Source organism: Gallinula chloropus, assembly GCF_964237585.1.
Source record: "Gallinula chloropus genome assembly, chromosome: 5".
NCBI classification, from domain to species: Eukaryota; Metazoa; Chordata; class Aves; order Gruiformes; family Rallidae; genus Gallinula; species Gallinula chloropus.
In genome coordinates this window covers 59906827-59923170 of record NC_140090.1, presented here as the reverse complement: position 1 = coordinate 59923170, position 16344 = coordinate 59906827, and the positions used below count along the sequence as shown (strand labels likewise).

General features: G+C 39.5%; 1 protein-coding gene across 1 annotated transcript in view; it reads right to left on the bottom strand.

The window, feature by feature from the left end:
• The window catches only part of USP54 (ubiquitin specific peptidase 54), a 50104-nt gene extending 40099 nt beyond the window's left edge, over nt 1-10005 (bottom strand). Inside the window, exons 1-2 of the mRNA XM_084265402.1 lie at nt 9760-10005; nt 7011-7103 (exon numbers count right to left, since the gene is read on the bottom strand). Of these exons, the coding sequence (XP_084121528.1) occupies nt 7011-7103; nt 9760-9906 (240 nt within the window). The 5' untranslated portion in view covers nt 9907-10005. The remainder of the gene's footprint in view (nt 1-7010; nt 7104-9759) is intronic.
• Between the last annotated feature and the right edge of the window lie 6339 nt (nt 10006-16344).

Sequence of the window (16344 nt, the reverse complement as noted above, 5' to 3'; positions counted from 1 at the left end):
CTTTCAAACTTCCTTCTTTCAAAACTTCTTCTGAATTTGAAGATAGCGAAAAACCCTGTTAGCATATTCACCACACTGATGATCGCTCTCAGTGGCTACATTCCAACACAAATGAGAGCATCCCTAGCAGCAGCAACAACAGTATGAAGACACTGCTAAAAGCTTCATAGACAAGGGAAGAATGTTATTTCAACAATTTTCAGTAAATAAATGATGCAGAACAATAAAACAACCTAAACACCCACCCCAGAACATACACTAACATAAAATCTGATTACTTATATTGAATTAGCAGCAGTACTTTGGTTTCCACACCGATGATCTATTCTTGGCATGTTGGTAAATCCATGAGCTAAGACAGAGAGCAAAGGATTCTTCACATAAGAAGTACACCTTCTGCTGACACTGCATTCCTGATCTATAAAGGAGCCCATTTCCCTCCATATCCCATTCCCTACATATCTTCAAAGGTATGGAAAGAGTAGCAAAGAGCAGAATTAGGAAGCACAAGCATTCTTTCAAAGGAATAAATTGGCAGAGTCCATCTAGTCCCATCAAGTAGTAAGTCAAGATCAGCTACAACTACACCTTTCACCAGCTTGCTCTGAGAGGCATCCAAGAACTGGAAACTCCCTAACCATCCTATGCAATCTACTGTAGGGCCTTACTTGGCTTCTTGCCATTCAGATGGCTTTTTCCTAGTTTTGTAACTGGAAGCTTCGTATCTGTTCTACAACAGGTCTGGGCTCCTGACATGTCGAAAAGGCTCAGAGAGCCAGACGTCTCCTAAAATAATCTCCTCCAGTTTGAGACGCGTGGGGACCAATATACACTTTCTAAAGCTTCAAAGGAAAACAACCCAAGGTGTGAGCCAAGGAACTTCAACATGCAACTATTCAAGTGAAAACCTGGCTATTTCAAAATGCTGAAATTCACATGCATAATCATAAAATGAGTTGTTCCTCATTTGATTAGAGAATAAAGATAATTTCTCCATTTTAGGGCTCCTTTAAATTTTAAGATTTGGAAGCTGAAATATCTGAGAGTCCCCTCATAGTTTACAAGATGGATTCCAAACACTTAGATAATTTGGAGCACATTTTCTCCCTAGGAAAAAAGTATATTTGGGGTAAGTTGACATCTGCACTGCACATCTAACCATACTGATGAAACAAACCCCACACTTCATACACACACACATACGACTTTTTAATCAAGCATGTAGAAGCAGGCTGGCGTAAGAATAAACTGATGGCTGAAGACAACAGGCAACAGCTACTGAATCAGATCAGTGTCCATGCATTGTAAATTTGAGTTCTGTCCTTGGCAGCTTTCTGAGACCTAATTATTCTCCTCCAGCATTGTGCAAGAGTTCCTTCTGGATGGGAATATGGCTGAAGCTCCAGCAGCGTGGTATTTCTTTTAAAGAACAAAGTACACATGCACACAAATGTTTAAGTACTCCCTATATTAGTAGTTTATGCCTTTTAGAAAAAGCTACAAATATTAACATGGCCAATCCTCATCCTTCTCTCATTGCTCAACACATTAATGCTATTTTTGCTGTGTTGCCACTCAATTGTGGCTTTTGGTTGGTTTTAAGCTTCCTCTCTGATTCAATAGCATGTCTTCTTATCCCATTCCATTCAGTGGACTTTTTTCCCCCCCCCGTCTACAGTACTTAACCTCTCATCCAGAACATCACACTCTTCTACTGCAGCCTCTTACCCAGTACAGCAAGCTGTTTCATTAAAAATTCTGGCTGCTAAAATTACTTTTCTCCCATGCAGCCACATCAGCCCCCACCCACAGTATTCCTACTAGGTCACATTTCTTCCCCACATTTCCTCTTTTTATATTTGCCTTCAAGGGTACAAATATTTCTAGCTCTAATTGGTTTTGTGTCTTTGAATGTCTTTCCACACCTCCAAGCCTGATATTAACCTAGATTTCCATTATTCCTTACTTTTACAGTCCCTCCTCCATTTTTACTTGGACTGTAAAGTCAGGCACTCCTAGCCACCAACAAAATCAAGCAGAAACATACTTTTCACACAGTCTTTTAGAATGGCGTTGGGGAAAGAAATCCAAATAACAGTGTCTACATCAAGTAGGTGACAATTTATTAACTGCTTGATCAAAATCAAGAGGCAGATGTTATTTGGAAGCTTCAATTACCAGTTTAACTACTCGAGGAAACTACTTGCTGTTAGTTCATCAGGCATTTAACTGAAAGTGCCAGCTGAAAAGAGTTTAAACAATAAAAGTAATTACTTTATGTATTTTTACTACTGTTTTACCCTGAAATACTATTCTGGTTTTGGGGGGAAAAAAAGGCATAAAGTAAGAGAATGAAATCTTTGCAACCAACCTATTACTGTTTCAACTATATAATTAATTCTTCATAAGAAATCCCTCCAATTCCTTTAAGTGGCTAATCAGAACGACCAACTACAGGCATCCCACTTCTTTAAAGCACTTGAATACCCTATTGTTCTTGGTCTTCATCTTAGAAAACATAGTTTCTACACAGAAAATTCACATTCTTCCTGCTTTTGTTGCACATGACTAAACTACAGAAAAGATCAGCCCTACTGGAATTTATCAATCAATAGAGCATTCTTCTCTGCAAACTACAAAAAACGCTCTGTCCTATATTCTGGCACTATGGAGCTCCCAGTACAATCCCTGGAAGGAGAACAAACTCTGTGGCATTCTCAGTACAGTGGACGGATTTCCCCCTTCCTGCACTCTTCCAGCTGTGGTAAACAAACACCAAAGCAAAGTCATGCTCTAGAAAAAGGAAAATAAAACAGAACACAGTAGACTTCGACGTTAATAATAAATCAAAAATCTGTTCCAGTGTTACAGCAGGCAAACCACATAGCAGTAAGGACAGCTTGTGTACTGAAAAAACCCCACTTAAATAATGCCACAAGCTAAGGAGCAGTGTTTAGGATTCCAGCAGAGAGTCTGCAGCTCTCCCTTGTCTTTTCATAGCTGTTGATCCAAGGGTCCTTCAAAATAACCAATGAACACGTGTCTGGAACGATTTTAAGGTTCACTTCATAGCCACGTAAACATGGTAGCCAGGTAGCATAGCAAGTTTTAGAATCACTTCAAGAATTTGTGCAATATCTTCAACGTGGTACAAAAATAAAATGAGGTACGACACCATTGACCTGTGATTCTTCATTTTCTAAAATAAGTGATTCAAAACTACAAATAATGTTTATAGAGCTAGCTGAGCATTTACAGTAAGCACTGTGCATGACATCAGAATCCCCAGGAACAGCTGAAGCAAGCCAAGAAAGTGTGGAAAAAAATATAACTTCTTTAGTGTTATTCAAAGGGCTAAATTTAGCTCGGTGAAGATGATCTTCCTCTGAAATCAACGGGAAGAGAATGTTGCTTTCAGAGCAATAGTTCAAAGTAGGGGAAGAGCACGAACCGTCTCTGCACAACACAGGAGGTAGCAGGTATCCTGTGAAGGGGGAACCTGGTGTGGAAGGGGGAACAGGACATAGACTCTTCCCCCCAAGTGCTGCCCCTCTCCCAGGCCAGGCACAGGAATCTGAACATGCCAGCATGCTTTCGAGAACAGTAAACATGTCCTGCCTCCAGCCTGTTTGGTCTGGACAGGTGTCTTGGGCAGACCCACCTAACAGCATGCAAGGCTCATTACCTCTCCCCAGACCCTAATGGGAGATTTTCGCATGGTATAGAGAGCTCCAAATTCTTGTGTTCCCACTGGATCCAGACACATCTTCTCCCTCATTTTAGCAAAGCCTAAGGCAAGATTCAAGAGAAAGAGGATGTCAAAGGCCTGGAGGCTAAGCTAGCATTACCCTGGCAGGACAGCAGTGAAAGGCTTCCAGAGCAGACAGGAGGGCTGGGGAAGAGATAAGCACAGAAGGAAAGGGCTGATCCTGCTGCACCAGGACACAAAACACGCTCTCAGTGACGCTTGCTGTGCTAGGTGCACATTACTCCATTTGTCTTATACAAGTTTAAACCCAGAATGTGCCAGATAGTCCTTTACAGGAGGAAAAACAAAGGAAAAGAGAGCAGCAGTCAAAAAAAAAAAAAAAAAAAAAAAAATCCAGAGGGCAGCAAAGAACAAGAAAAAACCCTAAAAATCCTAGCAGCCTTATTTCCCCTGCCCCTTCTACCACCTGTTTAACAAGTTTATGAAGATGAATGTGACCACCTCCACATTTTGGGGCTATCCTGTGTGGATACCTTTATCATTTAGTGTCTCTGGCTATTCAGTTGCATGTAAGCAATTCAACTTATGTTTCTGGTGTTTGGGGGAGAGGAAGGGAGATTTGCATCCCCAGATTCACTTAAATTTAAGTGAAACTATTACCTTTGAAAAATTTCCCCTATTTTTATACTGTTGTCAAATATTTATGTACACACATCAACATTTTCAACTAATTTTGAAAAAGTGGAATCTTGTCACAGTATGACCCAGAGAAAAACATACAACCCTGAGTTGCTTTATGAAAGAAAGGGAACCAGAAGTAAAGCAGCTATACAACATCCACAGATTTGAATATACTTTTTCTCTTGTTTTATAATAGATGTCCATAAACTTTCTGAAGGTTCTGGTATAGGCCTGGGTAGAATATGCTGAAGTTTCCCATGAAGAGCAGATAGAAAACACACTAACATTCTGGGTTGGATTAAAGTCAGGTGGAAATCATTTATTTACTTTGTCAAGTATTAGTTACTGCCCATGTTCAGAAATACCTGTCCAGATAACCCCTTACTTGTTTATGGATTTCTTCAGAGTTTTTAATTATAGAGTGAGTTTTGTGAGCTACAGGAATTCTGCACACAAGCAGATGAATTTTTCTAAAATGTGCAAAAGTGGTGGAGGATTTAGTGCAGTGTTATAGCTTTGTTGGAAAATAAGAGTTGTGATGCTTTCTGGCTAACCCTGGCATTGGTATGAACTTCAGATAGGAAACAAACAAATCCTCGCAGATATCTGAGAGCAAGAAGAGAAAGCAGCTATTTTTTTTTCAAAGGCTGCTTAATTTAAAAAAAAAAAAAGGCAAAAAAAGCATATGGCTGCAGGCACATGATTTGTGAATTCTGCCACTCTACCTGTCACTTCCAAGTTTATAATAGCATGTTGAACACTTCAGCAAGACATCAAAAGCAAGGATTTTATCAACGAAACTAAACACTCTAACCCATGTCTGCTTTTAATAGGTATATTCCAGAGATCCTGCCACCTCCCAGTTTTACTGTAGTGCTTTCCCCTCTCATACTGGTACTGCTAATACAGGTGCATCTTTTTCCAGAGTTCTACTTTTAATACTGGTTCCATGACGGTCCATTCTCTCTTTTTTTCCTACATCTTCTCACCCACCACCCTCCTCTCTTTCAGTTCTCTCATTCAGAAAACAAATTTTTAACTATTATCTTTATATTAACGCCTCACAACTTTACCTCAAAGCCTAGTCTACCTTTATTCAAATGGCAGAATCTGTCTGACCTCCAGGTATTTCCTTGTCCTGTCTCCCTGTTAGGTTAAACACCAAAAAAGCAAAAGCCTAAATTCAAGATAACTCCTTAAATCATTTTCTGTCTCTCCTGAACTACTAAAGAAAAGAACCACTTGGCAAGACTTGAGGGCATGACCCAAGAATTAGCTTAAAATTATTTATCCCACTGAACTTAATGAACTCAAACCAGATCATGCTAAATCTTGCCACTTCCCTATGGGGAAGGGGATATATTTAATAGTCCATATTTTCTTTGTCTGGATATCTGTATTTCTCACTTTGGCTGTGCTATCTTGCTCCTAACCCACTGTTATATTCTCTCTTGATGTTACTGTTGTAAATATCATCCTGTCTCATCCTTTCAACAGACACGCCTTGAGACAAATTTCCCTTCAGGAGGAAACTACTTCTCTTCTTTCATGCCTTAGTAGTATCCTCTTTGCTGTTCTTTTGCAATGAAAAACCCCTCAATAACACTCAAAAAACTCACTGAATCACTCCTTTCAAGCCTGTCTCTACCTGAGCACCTATAAAGCAACAAGATAGCTACTGCCTGTGAACTTCAGATGATCCCAATTTAAACCCTGCATACTCTATTTTGCCGTATTCGTAAGACATGCTGTCTGTCCTTTCATTACTGCACACAGCACTCATGACACAATTTCTCCCACAATTAATTTATATATTTAGTTGGATTTACAACCCATTTCTTCAAATGCCTCAGTTCCAATTTCAGAAAGAAAAAAAAATCAATATTCAGCAAGATTAAAGCTGGTATTTTCATTGCACTTGCATCACATTCATTCCTCCCAGAAATTTAGAGGGAGACATGGATTTGAGGCAGCAAAACTTGGAAAGGAGAGCATAAAAACCCAGAAACGCTAAAAATTAAGGGGTGTAGGCAAATGGAGATGCAGGATTGCACAAGTACATAACAGCAATTGGAATTGGAACTAGCATCTACATCTTCCTGACCAGGCAGCATATAAATCAGTCAGGTACTGTATTTACATCTATAAACAGATTTGAAGAGACCACAGAGAGCTCACACATTTAAACACAGACATTGATATTTACCTTTTAGTCTTACATAATCAACAGTTTTGAACAGAAGGTGGAAAGCTAAGTGGCCTTCTCTGCGCTGACTGTATACAGCATGATACTTATAAAGCAAATGATAAATTAGAAAAAAAAAAGGAAACTGATGTTTTACTGGCTGAACTAATATTTCAAACAACATGAAGGCTCACGATGATCTATACTGCACTGGGAAGATTACAGATATATGAAAATTTACCTACAGTATCTTCACAATTTATTGGCTTGAGCATCTTTTTAAAACAGCACTAGGAGTGTCTGGAGCCAGTGTTCATCAGATTTACCTTTACTCTCACAAATTGCCAGATTCAAGTTTGATTACATATATGAAATATCAGAAATATTTCTGGGGGTTTATTTTTAAATGGTTTTTCATTTATTTGCAGCTTTTACCTTAAGAGCACAGAAGATGCAAGAATCACCCATACATTTGTGCGTTGTGATTTGCCGGAAGCTGCGGCGAAAAATGTCCAGGTGCCACAGGACCTGAAACACAAAAGGGGCACCAGCATTTTATGAATATATTGAATAAAATTCTGCATAATGCTTTGATTAAAGTTGCATGTGCTAAATAGTCCCAGAAGTTCACTAATATCAGCAAACATCACTTTTAAAACAGGATGCCATTTACCTAATTGCAAGTTGACATTTTCATTTTTCCTCCTTAGCTGTAGTTTTCATATACATTAATTTTTAGTGGGACATCTCTCTGGATTTCTTGCCACATGCTTTTAGCATAAGAAAAACACACTTTATCTGTGAGGCAGTGCCAGCTTAAATAGCACTTGCCCTGAGTGCTGGCACCAGAGCCAGCTGCTGGGCAGCCCACCAACCCCAGGGCCAAACCTCAGCCCTCCTCCACCTCCCAGCAGCTTCTCTGTTCCAAGAAGGATGCCCAAACACTGTAACAATAGAGCGCCAACAGCATACATGTTAACAACTTCTTGCAAGTCAAAATTATAAATTATTAAAAGCTGTTATGCCCAATATTATCATTAGTCAGTGTATTCACATGCCCTGATTGCTGAAAGATTTCTTACCCTGGCCTTTGTGGGTAGCTATACTTTTCTCTGAGGACTGATATGGTAGCAGTATCAGGTACGGTCACAACAGCAAACGGTCTTTTTTATATGTTCTGCTAACAACAGCAAGAGGCAACACTTGCTGTAACAGCACCAAGCTTTACTCTTAAGTTTCACCACTAAATCTGTGCAATCTTGGGCAATTATCTAAATTTCTATCTGTAAAATAGCAACAATATTTATCTCTGAGATGCTTCACAGTCAGATCTATACATAAATCTGGTCAGTGCTGGCTCTATTTCAGCTTCAACTAACAATAACTGAACTTTCTTGTAAGCGTCAGAACCACCAGCCTTTCAGGAGGCAGAAGCTTGTGGTGTAACAAGCCCTGACCTAAATAGCATCCTGCCAGATTTCAGGCAGAACAGCGAGGTTCAGGGCAGCATCTGACCAGCTAAATGCTTTGCCAGCATACACAGAGGGTCCAAACTTGTGATTTCTGATTCACCTGCACAGAGCAAACTGCTAGAAAAAGTTTAGCTCTCTGAAAAAGGTTGTGCTGGTTTCAAGAAGTGTTTCCAGACGGAACATAAACAACAGCACACAAATGTTACCTAAAACTGTATTTTAAAACATGTTTATTGAATATTTCACCTGTAAAGTTTCCTAAAGCTTCAGAATTGTCACGGCTATGTTTCTACTCCAACTGTCCCTATACTTAAAAGTCCTGAGAAGCAACATAAGCCTTGGAACTATCTATCTGATTACACACAACATTCCTGAAGAACTACTGCATACTTCACAAAAGGACAAAAAATAATAATACACTTAGGAACAAGTCCAATTTTTCAACGCATTTGCCTTTGGAGCGTATCTCGAATGTTTATAGAAATACTTAAGAGTAAGGAGCAACAAACATTCAAGAGCCTCTCAGACTAACACTGAATGTTAAAAATATTCAAGATTAAATATCCAGAAGTGTATCTTTTATTTAATAATTATTATATTGCTTTATTTTTTTAATTAAGTTTTGATTGTACTTATTTTTGATATCTTATCTCTCTTGAGCTTAAGAAAAAAATGGTTTACATAGATTAAATGCCAGGTCATACACTTTCATTCTCATGTATGGCATGCAGCTGGTGTCAGGCTTTAGCCAGGTCTGACCTTGGTTCAGCAACTCAGTATTAGGAGGCAGACTGCAATTATACCTTCTAACTTAGCAAAAGCAATTATTAGAGTACATCACTGGAAACTCCACTTTCCATTATTATTAGTTCTCTTTGTACCTAGTCCTGTATTTCACGGTGTATTAAGCCTATCAAGGGTCACTGGTGTTTCAATTTGTATTATCTGCATCAGGGGACAGTATCCTGAAGCCTGAAGTTAGTTGAGAAAGTAATCATGCCCATGGAAAAAATACAGCAGTGACACAATCTGAGCTGCACTGACAAGTCGCATGAAGGAATGGAAACCGATGTGGGGAAAGGGTTTTAAACCCTGCAGCCACAGGACTGAATCTCAGATGTCAGACATTCAAAACATCTAAACAGTGATAATACCATTATAGCAGCCATACCACTGGACTAAAATTATTTCCTTCTAAATTAAAAAAACCCCACCAAACAAAACCCACCAAACAAACAAAAAAAGGAGCTGTAAAGGCTCAATCATCTAAACCAAGCTACAAATCAGCAGTTAGAAAAAACTGGACTAAGATTCTTGCATAGCTATTATAAAACCTTGAACTTGACTGTTCCAGCAACACTATAATTTACTTTTAAGCAGCAGACATACTGTGAGCTATGCAATATTCTAGGATTTTAAAATACATTTTCAACATAGATTTTCAACTTTGGTTGGCATATCACAAGTTTAACAGATTTAGACTGAGTGGTGACCATGTGAGTGCTGTCCATTTCATCAGGAATACCTGAAAAATCAAAAAAGCTGTTCTATAACTCAACTAAGCTGCAAATCCAAATGTAGCTTTATTCTGTCTAGGCCCACTAACAATTATGTAGACAAGCCTGGCTGTATTTGTTGTGCAGTCAAGCATACAAAATGCTACAACAGGCAAAGGACAAAGTCAGAAACAGTTTTTTATTCCATGCACTTACCTGTAGCGCACTATTCAGGAAGCAACTGTTCTGTCCTGGTTCATTGCTGAGACCTTTACTGGGTGCTATTGAGGTTGTATTTCGTGGAGTAAACATGCCCTGTACGTTCCCCCGACCCACAGAGAAGTAATTTCTTTTCCAAGACATCTTCCGATTTCAGCTGTAGAATATACTGGTTTAGGCTGAAAGAGAGTTTGATTTGTTCAGACCTTTCCTTTCTTTCACCAAAATTCAAAACAGGTACATCCAACCCTCTTTAAATTATAGCTTAATCAGGACACAAGCAGTTTGCTTCTTTTAAATCCAGTCCAGGATGCTCTTCTTCATTTGATGCTTTTGTATGCAAAACCCTCTTTTACAAGCAGCCACAAAGTTTGCAAAGGGAAGGAATCCATGGTCATGCAAGTTCATCTGTTACAGTGCTTTTCCCTTTTCCAAACAGGCAGTGACTTCAGGGAACAAATGGCAAACCAAGTAGGTCCTGGGATCGAGTGTAGAAAAACCCACACTACCAAAACCCCAGCTTCTCTAATCCTTTTTTAATCCTCCTACAGAAGATGGGGAAAATCCAATTAGTAAGGGAGCGGAGAAACCAAAACCAAAATGAAACCTTGGCAGCTCCCTTTCAGTTACATTTATCAAGTGTGATGAAAGAGACATTATCCTCACAGGAGAAAAAGATGCAATTCCGGGACTTGAGAGCGTCGAGCTTTAAAGTAGCAAAAAGTCTCTGATACAGTTTTCCTGATTCTGCGTAGGATCTTTAGAAGTTTCTTCTCCCGATCCTCCTTTTGCAATCGGAATGCCCAGCTGTGCCAGAAAGCTTGAGAGAGAAAAATAATCAAAGGCTTGCGTCATTTAATTACTCTCTTGGTTTTGTGGTGTTCTGCCAAGATCAGTGTTGCCTCACCTCCCACAATACACTGAATCTTCTGAGACAAAGCAAAAAATACAAACCTTCCTCCACCCAAAAAGTAAAATAACATGGAAAGGAACAAAGAATACTGAGAAAAGCATGCAAGAGCAAGAGAGCTCGAGTATGTTGGATGAAGGAGGAAGTTACATTTAAAACAAAACAAAACACAACATTCATGTGAACTCCATGGCAGTTTCCACACATTCTATAGGGTGTTAAATTTCTTCAAATCTTAATCATTCAAACAGTAGTACAAAGATTTATGACTCTGAATATGTGCTAGCATGTCGTCCACCCTAGAACTGGGATTTATGATTCTATGATTCTGTGATTTAGCACTGAACTCAGAAGGCCAAGATCATGATGGCACAAGGCTTCCCCTGGCTCAGCAGCCCACATCTCTCTTCCAGAACAAAACAGTCTCCAAATTTTCTTAATCAGAAACAACATGTCTCTCTATAAAACGCTACTTAAACTAGATACATGAGATATAGAATGCCTTCCAAAAGTTACCTGATGCTTTTAAATAAGCCAGAAGAATCATTCAAAAGAAACTGCTCTTTCTACCATGAGCTTACTTCTTCCCTTCACAGGAAACGTAAAAAATAACATGATCTAAGAAATTCCTCGAAACAGTACCTACAAGATTCATGTCAAAACATTTTTGAGGATCTTAAGAGTGTAGCTGTCCATATTTACTTCACAGAATAATATTTTATTGAATAATATTTTCCAGAGGCATTCCCAATGACATTTAGTATTACCCCATTTTTTATGCACATAGTAACAACTCAATGCACCTATTATGGCTGGTACAAGGAAGATAACTCTAGTCCACAATATACTGAAGTAGTAATTCCAGCACAAAGCCACTAAAAAATAGACACTTGTAGAGTTTGCACATCACCAAGTTAACTAAGAGAATAATCCTTATAAAGACACCCCAGACACCTGTAAAGGAACATTTTTTTGCCTTCCACCCAATTATAAATTCATCTCCTCTCAAAACACCGGAAGAACTCCCTCAACATATGTTGCTGTAACAAATTCACCTAACCTGTTCCCTTCTCATGATATTTTGTTTGTACTTCTACTAAACTCATTCTACAAATAATGAAGTTTCAGCATTGCTGTAAGGCAGGCACATCTCTATATACAGATGCACATTCTTCTTGGTTGTCAGTGTGCCATGCAAAGTTCTCAGATGCACTTGCAAGCCTCACCATCACCATGCCCGTCGCACCACATTCCTGAGCACTGAACGCATGCAGGATTAATTTCAAAGCAATTCCAGCCTCAGCCCCCTTTCTTTGCTCAATCCCTTAATGAGCCGTGAGCCAGCCGTACTGCGTGAGGTAATTCAGCTTCAAGCAACAATTTAAGGATCGCTGTAAACCAGCACCATTGTAATAGGTGCAGTGGCTGAGCCTGTGCCACAGGGACAGCAGAAGGCTGCACGGAATGAGCTGAGGTGAGCAGGCTCCGTGCTAACTCACAAAAACCCGAGCCAATCACTCTGTACTCTCCTTTCCATGGTACCTACATAAGAGAAACAATCCCAAAACATGCCCAAAATGCACAGCTGTGAGCAACACCTATCCAGTGGGCTTCAGGTTCACAACTTTCTGATCTCAAAATAAGCTACAAAATTTCAAGTACTTGAACCAAGCTGTCTCAATTAGGACAAACTGAATATATTTTTTCTATTGATTTTTATTGTCCTGGAACCAGAATCAGATTAGAAACTTTGTCGTTTGCCTGTCCTTGCACCAAGACTTCTGCAAGCTGGCCAGGACTCTTGCAGTAACCATGCAAGCTTACTACCTGTGCTGCATTTGCACAAGCTCAGCAGAACGGACTCCTTGCCACACGTTCGCTGTGATCACAGGGAGTTCAGCTTGCTCATTTGGCTATATGGCCTTTGCAGAGCTAAGAACAAGCAGAATACACTTAAGCTGGTAATAACTAAGCTACAACCCCAAATTTCAGGAGATAATAATCCATATGAACGGTGTCTTACATATTTCAAATTCATCAGGATTCCATTTTATAGCTATTATTTAACTTTTACATAACTTTTTTGAGGTTGGCAAGGTGCAAAAGTGCAATTTTACAGACCCACTTAACTACTACTCTACCATAAAAATGGTAACAAAAAGCAGGAAAGAAGAATTGCTGTAAAAAACATCCATCATTAAAATACCGTTTTGTTTCTGCCACCACTCACAAGCCATCAGTAGGAAGAAAGCTAACTCTCCCATACTTCAACCTCCCAACATCCAGTTGCTAATAAAACAGCAGTGATGTGTAAGGGAAGAAGGCAGCTACCACTGTGCAAGACTCCAAGCAGCTCTAAGTGTTCTCTAATCATGCGACTTCTCCCAGACACTGTGTTCACTTGTAAGTGGTCCCAACCACAGAACTAAAGCAGCAGCAAGATTCACTTTCTGAAATGACACCACAGTAACACTTTGATGTTGTATGCCACAAGTGTCACAGAATTACAGAGTTAAGTGAGAAGAAAACATTTTCATATGTTTCTGATTAAATAAGTTTGAGAAAGACTGCTCCCTATTAAGAACACATACAAGCCAATAGCTTTTTTACAGGCACAAAGAAATTGAATTGATGACTTAATTTCCCATCCTTCTGTAGCACTTTGGCATCAGATAACTGCAACTCCACATAACTTTTGTATTAAAAAAACCAAAACAACCCCCCCACACACACACAAAGCAAAAAACCAATGACAAAAACTACCAAAACCCCACAAAACAAAAAAAAAAAAAAAACAGGTTCAAAAGCTGTAGCTACCATACGTCCCAGTGGCGTGTTGGCATGACTCTAGAAAACTGAACCCCATGTAAGAGAAAGAGGTATTATCAGACTCAAGAAAACTGTTTGTAGAGAAAAGATTCTCATTGCTGGAAACTTTACTAATACAGAAACATGACCAAAACAGGAGGAATGCCAGATGCGAAAGCCTAAGTGATGCTCTTGGTTCTTTGCTCAAAAGATCTTAAGAGACAGAACAATCTGAGGCAGAAAGCCTAAAAGCTTTTAAGGTACTTGGATTTCATTTATCTTAAGAACACTATTCACTGGAACAAGGCACAAGAATAACATAGCTAGCACAATTTAAAAAGCTAATACACACACACAGAGAAAATTTGGACAGCCTTATAACAATGTTATAGAGTAAGTAACAATGTTGGACAGTAAATAATACCTAATATATATACATATAAAGAGTATAGCATTAACAAAAAAAAAAAAAAAAAGGAAGCAAATCCAACATTCCAGACCTTCCCTTGAATTCATGCTGTTTGGCAGGAGCTTTCTTGAGGAAGACAGAAGGGTTCCCAGCTGCACAGACAGGCTCAACACACAAGAGAAGGGCATGGGGCACCACTCTCACTGCATCTCCAGCAATGCAACCCCAGAACAAAGCTGGCCACAGTTCAGCATGCACTTCTGAGAAGAAACTTGAATCTGTCTTTTGGACAGCACAGCACTCCACATGTACCACTAAGGAGTTCAAGTCCATGTTCATTCTCATGTTCACTTGTTCTGCCAATCACACAGAGACGGAACATTTTAAGTTGCACCCATGCTTCTCTGGTGACATCCCACTATCACTGTTCCTTTTAAGGCAGAGGAGGGGACACATGGGACAGGATGGAATACACGACACACACAACTAACACTCCTCTCTTACTGCAGTCTTATGTCTCTCCAAACATTTTCGGTTATTGCCTGATGAATCATCCCAGGGACGTGGCTGAATTAAAACATTTAGGAAAGGAGTTGCTTCCATTTAACACTTGGTATGGCTGAAACTACCAATTAAGTATTTATCACAGTTAAATAAGAGGCACAGATTTTGTTTTTCATTACTTTTATTTCTGAATATACTTTCAAAACACAGAACAAAGTACACGTTTCAAATGCATGAGTGTATGGGGTTTTTTAGAAGAGACACACACACACACCCCGACCATCAAGATCCTTTTTTGGCCTTAGGAGATTAATGGTGTTCAAGGCAAATTGTCCTTTCACATACCACAACAGCTCTGAAAGACTAAAACAGATGAGAAATGGCTTCTAAATCCCTTACACATTTTTAATAATAAAAAAGAAAGAATTGTCCAAGACAATGGATTTTAGTGAAAGTTTTCACCTAGATGGCTCTAAATTAACAGAGGTTAACATCCTAGAGGTTAACATCCCTGACAGAAGTCAAATGCTGCACAACCAAGAGGGAATGACTTCCTCCTCTTGAGGATGTCTCCTCTTCGATATTCTTAGCTACCTAGAAGTATTGGCCTTATTTCTTTGTACACCTAGATGACATAAGTAACTATAAAAAGGTGTAGTTCTTTCCATCCATTCCTATAATTTTTTGATAGTGCAAACAGGGCAACAGAAAAAATGCATGCATTTTCTCAATCTTGATCACTATGCTGGGAGAAATAGTAGGGAAAAAAAGCCTGTGATGCTTTTGCTGTCAAGCTCATGCCCATCAGTCAGTCTTCCTCTTAAAGAGATGATTTAATTACCCAGCTCTGTGCTACTTGTGCCTACTGGATGGAGCCAGGGGCTGACAGTACCTGACAGCACTGCCGATTCCCATGACGGACTCGGACTCGACTTCCTCATTTTTCATTCTGCTATTGCACAATTCCTAGTCCACGAAGCGTCATAAAGTAACGACAAAGCAGTGAGTATCACAGACCTTAGGCTAACTCCCCATAGCCACAATAACAAGCATACTTAGAGTTTGCATAAGGTTGGGATAAGTGGTCTTTCAGACACCAGAGAAGCATTTCCACTTACCTGACACAAAAGTAATTATCCAAATGTGAGGCTAAAAGTTGCTAGTGAAGACCAGGAAGGCCATTTCTGAGAGACCACTACAAGATAAGGGAAACCAAAACTGAAGGGACTAGACAGAACAGCGAGCAAACTAAGATACCACACATCCTTGACTATTTTCAGCTGCTACTACCACTGTATTTGTACAGCCTGCCAACCATGAGAAGAAACCGTAGGTCAGGATACTGACGGGCCAAAGTGCATCTCGAGAATACAGCTCCCTGAAGCAGCAAAGTTGGCATTTCTGAGCAAACAGCTTACTGCTTCTACAGTGACTGGAGGGAGAAAGCTGAACAAGTTTTTTAATGAAGAAACAGTGTTCTTACACCAACTTTTAAAAGCAACAAATAACCCAGGAAAACCAAAGCCAAATCCACATGATGTTCCTTTTAACTGCTCAGAACAACAAGAGATGTACTGGAGAGACTGTGCTCTGCAGAAACACCCCAAAGTAAGACTCTTCATGCTACTGGGGTCAAGTATAGCTTTATACTGCATGAAGATACCCTTCACAGCAAGCAGTTCTCCAATGTCTTCATCCAAAAGCTTGTGGCTTTTATAAAACTATAGCGGATTGTATCTTAAAACAGCGTAATGAAATCTTGTGAACGCTTACCTAATCTGAATCATTTGATTTTAAGCCTGACAGTCAGCCAAATCTATTTAAAGAGGATCTCAGAAGAAAATAAAAACCCCACCAAAAAAAACAAACAGAAAGCCACTGGCTTTGAACTGCAGAAGCCTCAGTGATGGTGGAGAGCTGGAAATTTCTAACTACTCAAGCTCAAGGGGAT